At 34.9% G+C, this 8,905-nt stretch overlaps 1 protein-coding gene across 1 annotated transcript; it reads left to right on the top strand.

Annotated features, from left to right (window-relative positions):
• Window positions 1-440: 440 nt before the first annotated feature.
• LOC141667004 (glutamyl-tRNA reductase 2-like) lies at window positions 441-3,950 on the top strand. Its single transcript, XM_074473280.1, has 3 exons — window positions 441-889; window positions 1,495-1,736; window positions 2,549-3,950. Exons 1-3 carry the CDS (start codon window positions 625-627, stop codon window positions 3,677-3,679), a joined length of 1,638 nt encoding a protein of 545 aa, XP_074329381.1. The 5' UTR covers window positions 441-624; the 3' UTR covers window positions 3,680-3,950.
• The last annotated feature ends 4,955 nt before the right edge of the window (window positions 3,951-8,905 follow it).

Raw genomic sequence — 8,905 nt, 5'->3', positions numbered from 1 at the left:
TATAAATGCCTCGAGGCTCAGATACCATGTATATTTTATAATCAAAATATTATTAAATCATTTATGAGATATGTTATAAAAATATTATTATTTTATCGAAAATATTGAAAACTATTTGTGATAAATAAATAAACCATACATAATAATTTCACCAATTGAACATATCTTTATCTCGTACAAAACAATATTTTATATTAAATAGATGATTAAGAAATTTTTAATTCATGTATGCTATGTCTAGTGTATATTTGATTCGATTAGAAACTAATCCCAATCCCTATTTCAATTTAGCAATTGTTATTAAATATTTGTAAATAATATATAATCCAAATTGGATATCTGATTTCGTTTTTATTTATTTAATAAATTAAAATTCAGATTCTTACTCGAATCCTAAATTTCATACTACAATCCAAACGCGTTGCTCGCACACTACCAAATCCCACAAATAAAAACCAGAAGCTTTGAAAAATTCCTCATTCTTTCATCATAAACAACTCCCATCTTCTCTCCTTTCACCTGTTCAAACCACCCCACCTATACACACACCTATACATACATAAAACCCAATTGGGGTGGCCTCAAATCATTCCTGTTAATCATCATTTCTGGGTTTTGCATAAAATGGCTCTTGCAAGTGGCCTGGCGGCTACAACATACAATCCAGGCCTTAAAATCAAGAACAATTTTCAAAGATCCAATCTTTCTTATTGTTTTGCATTAAAGATTCAATTTTTAAACAACCCATGTAAGAAAAATGATGGGTTTGGTCAAAGATTGTGGTTTTTGAAACCTAGATGTGAGGCTGTTTCTGTTGAAAATGGTGAGGTTGAGTCAAAGACTAACAGCTTTTCTGCTCTTGAGCTTCTTAAATCATCTGCAGCTGACAGTAAGTATACATATATGTTTATGAATATATGTGTGTGTTTGTGTTTGTTTATGTGGTGGATAGTGTTTGATAAAATGATTGATCTATATTATTAACTCAAGATTTTTGATTTAGGTGTTGAATGAATTTTTGGGGAGTTTTTTTTAGTAAGTTTTGTTTTAGATGATTAATGTAGGGCTACTTATATATATGTTTATGAACTTTAAGAAAGTTTATATTTTAATTTAGGAGCTCTGAGAAGGTTTTGATATAAGACTTTTCGGGGTCAAAGATGCGGAAAATAAAAAATATGGACCAAGGATTGATGCAATTGCAGCTTGAGTATTGGTTTATAAATTATGATTGTGAAGGATTGAGGATCATGACTTTGTATGTTTTCCTTTCTTTCGAAAATGAATGCACATGTATTTTTCAGTTTGATAGATTTATTATTGTAAGCTACATGGTTTTCTTGTGTTAATGTTTAGGAGAAAATTGAAGCCCTTTGGTTTTACTTTTTTTTTTATATTTTTAATTTTGTATTTGTTTGACTGCTTTGTGCATTGTGGACATTGGAAATCCTGTGGAGTTTCTTATAAGATTGTTCAATTTTGTTTGTGATGCAGGATATACGAAGGAGAAGAATAGTATTTTTGTAATTGGGCTCAATATTCACACAGCACCACTTGATATACGTGAGAAACTTTCTATTCCAGAAGCGCAATGGTCTCAAGCTATTGGTGAATTATGTGCTTTGAATCATATTGAAGAAGCTGCAGTGTTGTCTACTTGTAACAGATTGGAAATTTATGTCGTGGCTCTCTCTCAGCATCGTGGCATCAAAGAAGTGACTGAATGGATGTCCAAGGTAGTAATAACTGTAAACATATGTAATACTCTACCCTGCCCCTCCCAAGCCATGGTTGAAAATTGAATAATTGAGCTGTAATTTAGTGTTTTGATTTAATGAAGCACTTCTTGATGTGAGCAACTGACCATTCTTTTAACAAGTACTAATAAGCTGCACATTCGATGTCCATAGTGCCTTGGGTTTTTAAAAAGCATATGACATGTAATGATGTGTCGTAAAGTTGTTTTACATTTGAAATGATAATCTTTGGTTATGGCTCCAGCCTCTAACCTCTTCGATCAGAATTTTCTATTCTACTCCCCTTTGTTTTTCGGTCAACTCTGTTTGTACTAAATTTCGAGGAATGAAGCACATCTTGATATCAGAAACTGGCCGTCTTTTTAACAAGCGGTAATGATTTTTGACAGTACTATGTGCCTGTGTTCTGAAAAAAAACGGAGACAAGTAATGAGATCTCATAAAATTTGAAAATGATGATAATTCACAGCTCTAGCCTCCTTAATTAGAATTTCTATTCTACCCTCCTACATTCTGGTCAACTCTATTTGCACTAAAATTTGATGATTACGTTTGCGTAATATCTGCTACTTGTAAGTTTTTGTTTCCTAATTTTTTAGCTGTTTATCTAAAAGGACAGTAAAGAATGTCAAAAGAATACAGAGACTTCTGTTTACTTATGGAGTAGTTCTTCAGTTCTTCGAGATTTATATTTTTTCTTTGTTTTATGTCTTTGCATCCATTTCTTTTTTTGCATAAGCACATGCGGATACACTTGATACTCAAAACTAACCTTGCATTTCTGTCGGCAGATTAGCGGGGTTCCAATTTCAGAGATAAGTGAACACCGGTTTATGCTTTACAATGGAGATGCGGTACGCCACCTTTTTGAAGTATCTGCTGGATTGGATTCTCTTGTTCTCGGGGAAGGTCAAATTCTGTCTCAGGTTAAACAGGTTGTAAAAACAGGACAGGGAGTCCCCGGATTTGATAGAAAAATCAGTGGGCTGTTCAAGCATGCAATAACAGCAGGAAAGCGAGTAAGGACTGAGACTAATATTGCAACAGGGTCAGTTTCTGTTAGTTCAGCTGCTGTTGAGCTGGCCCTGTTGAAGATTCCAGAATCCTCGTACGCTAGTGCCAGAGTGTTAGTTGTTGGAGCAGGTAAGATGGGGAAACTAGTGATTAAACATTTAGTTGCGAAAGGGTGTAAAAAGATGGTGGTGGTTAATAGAACTGCGGATAAAGTTGCTGCCATCTGTGAGGAGCTTAAGAATGTTGAAATAGTGTATAGACCATTTTCAGATTTGCAATCTTGCGCTGCTGAAGCTGATGTAGTTTTCACTAGTACTGCTACAGAAACTCCATTGTTCTTAAGAGAGCAGGTGCAGAAGTTTCCACCTGTTAGCTCTCAGTTTGGAGGGCTGAGGCTTTTTGTTGACATCTCTGTACCAAGGGCTGTGGAATCATGCGTATCTGCTCTTGAAACTGCATCTGTTTATAATGTGGATGATCTTAAAGAGGTTGTGGAAGCTAACAAGGAGGACCGGCTTAGGAAAGCCATGGAAGCTCAAGCAATTATCACAGAGGAGGTCAAACAGTTTGAAGCTTGGAAAGACTCCCTTGAGACTGTTCCAACTATTAAAAAACTGAGGGCATATGCTGAAAGAATAAGGGCATCTGAGGTGGACAGGTGCTTAACAAAGATGGGCGATAACATCACCAAGAAGCAAAAGGCAGCTATTTACGACCTTAGTTCAAGTATAGTGAACAAACTTCTTCATGGTCCAATGCAGCACCTGAGATGTGATGGGACAGACAACCGAGATCTGAATGAAATATTAGATAACATGCATACTCTTAACAGGATATTTGGATTAGATACAGATGTATCCCTGTTAGAAGAAAAGATTCGAGCCAAGATAGAGCAGAGCAAGAAGTGAATTTCTTGAAATCCATTAAAAATTCTTTTATTGCTTGAAGTTGTAATTTCTCCAGCTAAAGAGCGCAAGATCTTTAGGTGATACTGGTCCATTTGGGCTGATTGTTGTGTCAGTATCAGATGGATGTTTTGTATAAATAAGTGTATACCCTGACTGGAAGTGGATATACGTATCATATACGATAGACCTCCATTGATAGAGGCGCCCATTTCACTGAGGTTAGCAGAAACTATTAGAATGCCAGGATGTTGATTATACGGCAATTCACGAGTGTTATATGGATCTTCTGATATCTACTTTACCTGATTTAATACCGTGTTGCAAAAGCTACTTGCTATTAATCTTACACGTATGGAGTTGAGACCGGGACAATCCCTCCAAAAACTTTGTATCGTTTATTATATTTCGTAATATGACAAGAATTATTGTTGCTTAGTTCTTGGAGCAGGGTAAAGAATGCGTATATTTCGTCCTCTCCTGGCATAATGAATGGCGGTTTTTCTAGTGTGTGCGTGATCACGTGCTAAATGCGAAATCTCATAAATTTAGTTTATTTTGATTGGTGGAGTTTTTATGTATGCAAGATTCATTATTATTAATATATATGTACCAATTAAAATGAAATAAAATTATGAAATTTCGCGCTTAACATCTGTCATGTACAAACTAAAAAATCAGAAAATTAGAATAACTAATAGGTAGGTATGTTTTGTAAACCGGTTCTTTTGAAACTGTTTTCCGATTTTTAAGTAACATAAAGTAACCCATAAGTAGCACATGTCACATTAGCATTGTCTGTCAGACTGCTAATGCAAGATTAATTGATTTTACCAACAACAAAAAGAAGAATAATTGGGTAGCTAAAACCGTGGATTAGTACCTAGCTCTATGGATGACACACTGGACCAGGAATATTGGACATGTACCTGCTAGGTTTTATTGTCAGAACAACTTTATAATGGACCTTTTGTCATTAAACAGTTGTTCAAATTTTAAAAACATGAGCATAAAAAAAATACTCCCTCCGTCATTTGGGTGGAACGCGAAATTTAAGAAAAATATTAAAATAGTGGAGTAAAATTAAAAAAGTGAGTAAAGTTAAAAAAGTGAGTAAAATAGTGAGACTGATTAATATTATATGTATAAAGTGAGTATAGTGGATAATGGACCTTTTGTCATTAAACAGTTGTTCAAATTTTAAAAACATGAGCATAAAAAAAATACTCCCTCCGTCATTTGGGTGGAACGCGAAATTTAAGAAAAATATTAAAATAGTGGAGTAAAATTAAAAAAGTGAGTAAAGTTAAAAAAGTGAGTAAAATAGTGAGACTGATTAATATTATATGTATAAAGTGGGTATAGTGGAGAGAAATAGTGGATGTAGTTATTTTAAAAATTATAAAAATCTTACCATTTTTGGAAAGTTTTGAAATGTAAACAATTGGAAGGAACATCCTAAAAAGGAAAGTGTAAACAAATGGGAGAGACAGAGAGAGTAAATATCAAACTGGTCATTAAAATAAAGGTCTTTATATGACTTTAGTCACCAATTTCAATGGGGTATTATATAAATTACTGAAATCATAATAAATATAAAAAATATAACTATAATTATGTACTCGATAATTAAAAATTAGTTTTATGCAGTTCTATACATTTATCTTTAATGCTACCGCAAACAAATGAAAATTTATGTATTCTAGTATTTTAGAGAATATATCTAGATTTTTAAAAATTTGTCGACTATTTATTTTTAAATTTATAGCTATTTTATTTGATTTAAATAAAAATTATTAGAATACAGACTTAATAAAATCTAGATAAATTATCTTAAATACTATAATCCATAACTTTTCACGTGGTTGCAGCAACATTCAAGAAAAATGTATAGAAGTTCCTAAAATAATTTTTAATTTTCGAACACATATTTAGAAATAACTATTTTTTGTCATGACTTTAGTGATTAAAATGATATCCATTGAGATTGATGACTGAAGTGCTACATGATCTTCACTTGACTGATCACTTTGATATTTAACCCAATAAAAATTGATAAATTCTTGCTGGATGGTAGCGTCAAACACCATGCATCCTTCTCGGTACTGATAATTAATTTGTTTTTCTTTAAAAGAATTCATTCACCGAGTCAGTAGAAGAATTTTGAAGATTTCTGACAGTAAAATAAAATTTTGTCATAAAAATTTCTGACTACATGATCAAATATAAATTCTCTGGACTGGATGTTACAAAGTTTAATGAGTTCCTACACCACTGCATCGAAGTATCCGTATCCTGTAGCTTTCATGCTCTCACTCAGATACTTTGCTTTCCTCCTCACTTCATCCCCATCTTTGTCTACAACGATGCTTCTTGTAACTATTGCAATTTCACCCATTTGAAGCATTACATATCTCTCTCAACTTCCTCACCCGCCCCACACTGCTGCACCCCCCTACAGTGGGTGATCAAGTTGCATCGGCATGCCAATTATCGGAATGCAAAATGTCATTGCTTCCATCACCGAACCCTATCCGCATTGACTTGCAAAACCTCAAATGCTCGAATGGCCTAAAATCCTCATCTGTGGTGCCCATGTCTTATAATCATTCCTTTTTCTCCAACCCTTTCTTGAAGTTCTTTTAGAAGTCCCCTGCTAAATTCATCTTCAGTATGAAAACTAACAACGCATAAGAAAATTTAAGCTACTTAGCTCTAGACCACAAGCTATCTCCCCCATCTCTTTTTTGGACAAGAAAGACTCACTTCCAAATGAAACAAAGACGGTCGATGTCTTATCTTTCATGTTAAGCCATTCAAAAATCTTAGGTTGGTCGTCTAATTTAGTCTCAACAGTTTCAGAAACAAGTGGACCAACCGGTAGAATTGTTTTCTCACATAAAGTAGAAAGATATCCATCATATTTTCCCTCTTAACTAAAACCATTTGACGTGACTGCCCTGCACAAGAGCTGATACGTTCAATAGTTTTAATGCCATGGCTATACACTTTAACGGATTGCTCTGACTGTTTTTTTCATGATTTTTAAGAAATATTTCATGTAAAGGAGAGTGACTATTGACGTGATGATTAATGAGGTAAGAGCTTGTTGTTCCACCTTTGGTGAGGAGAAGAGCAGAGGGAATTTTTTGGGACAACGCCATTTGGAGTACCCAAAATGGGACAAAATAGTATTTAAGCAAATCTGGTTTTCAACTAACAAAAGGCTAGGAAACACCGACACTCCAAAAAGGATGCCGTATGCGTGTCGGAGACGGCCGACACGGCACCGACACGGCTGAGTACGTGTCCGACACGCCATGTGGCGTGTCGACAGAAAAAGGCGATCGACACGGGTTCGACACACGACCGACACGGGTCCGACACGCGATCGACACGGCCCACCGACCCGGCCCATATAAAAAAGCCCAAAATCATCTTTATAAAACCCAAAATCAGTTTTTAAAAGCCCAAACCATCTTATATTAACCCTAATTTTATGTCTCTCTGTATTTTACAATGTTGGGCTATGGATTGGAAACAAGAAAGAGGAGGGCTGAACTTTGGAGAAAGCTTTTAATAATGAAGTTAGAGAACAATTGACTGCTGAAATTGCAAGAATGTTTTATTCTTCTGGACTGCCATTTCATTAAGCAAGGAATCCATATTTGACATATACAAATCTTATATTTTTTATATTTTTTTTTGCCGTGTCCCGTATTCAGGACACTTTGATAATTGACGAATCCCCGTGTCTCGTGTCGCCGTATCAGTGTCAGTGCTTCCTAGGCAAAAGGTGATGTTAATATATAAGATAATTCAACTTAAAAAGACCTAATCATGGCAGAATAAGAAACTCAAATATGTTGTTGACTTTGAGATACAGTAACGGTAGCAGTTTGTGATGCACCCCAATATTTCCTTTTACATGATAACTTGGAGGTCCCTTCCTGATTGATTTTAGCTACATCTATTGCTACTTTAGCTGGTTGCCTTAACTGCTGCCGACTGATCTTGAACTATGGGATTTCTGATCACCATGGGCTGAGTTGCCCACCTCTGTAGTTGGTCCTCCTTTACATGTTCTGGCATTGTGGTCCATGTGACCACATTTTTTACACTTCACAGTCTTACTTCTTTTCCCTTTCTGATCACCCTCTCCTCTTTTCTTCTATTTCTACTTGGCCTACTAACCACATCTTCCACTGTTGGTGGCATTATGATAATGAGGTCTTTATATGATGGCCAATGTTTTTATTTAGGAATGAGATTTATGCCCAAATTGTAAGTCTTTTTTTAGGTCTTCACATGATACCAAATGCTCACCACTTTATGCAGATCATGAAAGAGATATGTCCTAAGTCCAATCATGTATGAGTATTTAGGAATAACTTTTATGTAATCTGTTTTGATTTCATTGATATTAATAAAAGACTTGTTTTGTATTTATTGCGGGATTTATATATTTTAAGTGTTTAAATAAGATATACCACAGTTTAGAGTAAAGCTTTTTATGGATTGTGATGAGATCATAATAATGAGACCTAAAAGATGATAACTCTAAACTTAAATAGTTCCTGGTCGTAGGATTACTAACTGGTAATTAATAATCCGCAAAGATCGGTACATACTATGCTTGCTTCATTATGAAGGATGTCTGTTCTCATAGACATTTGTGTGGTGACTCTATAACTAGTATGTAGGTGCTTATTATAGAATAAGTTCACTGAACATGACTCACACAGCTGAACAACTGATGGAGTTCACTCACGTGTCAGCAGTTGTTCACATATTGATAGTTGTACAAGTATCCTTAGACTTGAGGTCATCATAGTCATCTTGTGTACACTGAACTATGCTTTGGTTTAGTTCTTAGTCTCCAGGGACAATTATAAGGGCTCTACTGGGTAATAGGAATTTGTACACGAAGATAGTGTATGATCAATAAAGGATCTACTCCTTCCAGTGAATGAAGAGAATGTTCAATGCTGATCCACTTATGCTAGTTCATGAATCTCTGGCCAGAGTGAATGAAATTAGAAAGGAGTTTCTAATTTACATTAAATAGAACTAAGCATAGTGAATGGGAAAGCAAGTGATTAAATAAGATAGGCTTGGCACAAGATCCATGCCTTGTATTTAATCGTGACATTGCAGGGTAGAAGGAATTGATTGTACGGTAACTACTCACTGAATAGGTTCTTGGTATTCTAAGCAGTGAATTCGTAT

Source organism: Apium graveolens, chromosome 1 (assembly GCF_009905375.1).
Source record: "Apium graveolens cultivar Ventura chromosome 1, ASM990537v1, whole genome shotgun sequence".
Taxonomy (NCBI): Eukaryota; Viridiplantae; Streptophyta; class Magnoliopsida; order Apiales; family Apiaceae; genus Apium; species Apium graveolens.
This window is presented reverse-complemented; position numbering and strand designations above follow the sequence as displayed.

Coding starts and splice junctions, on each gene's coding strand:
- LOC141667004 (XM_074473280.1), top strand. CDS start 625: ATGGCTCTTGCAAGTGGCCTGGCGGCTACAACATACAATCCAGGCCTT. Junction 890..1,494: donor TAAATCATCTGCAGCTGACA/GTAAGTATACAT, acceptor TTTGTGATGCAG/GATATACGAAGGAGAAGAAT. Junction 1,737..2,548: donor TGACTGAATGGATGTCCAAG/GTAGTAATAACT, acceptor TTCTGTCGGCAG/ATTAGCGGGGTTCCAATTTC.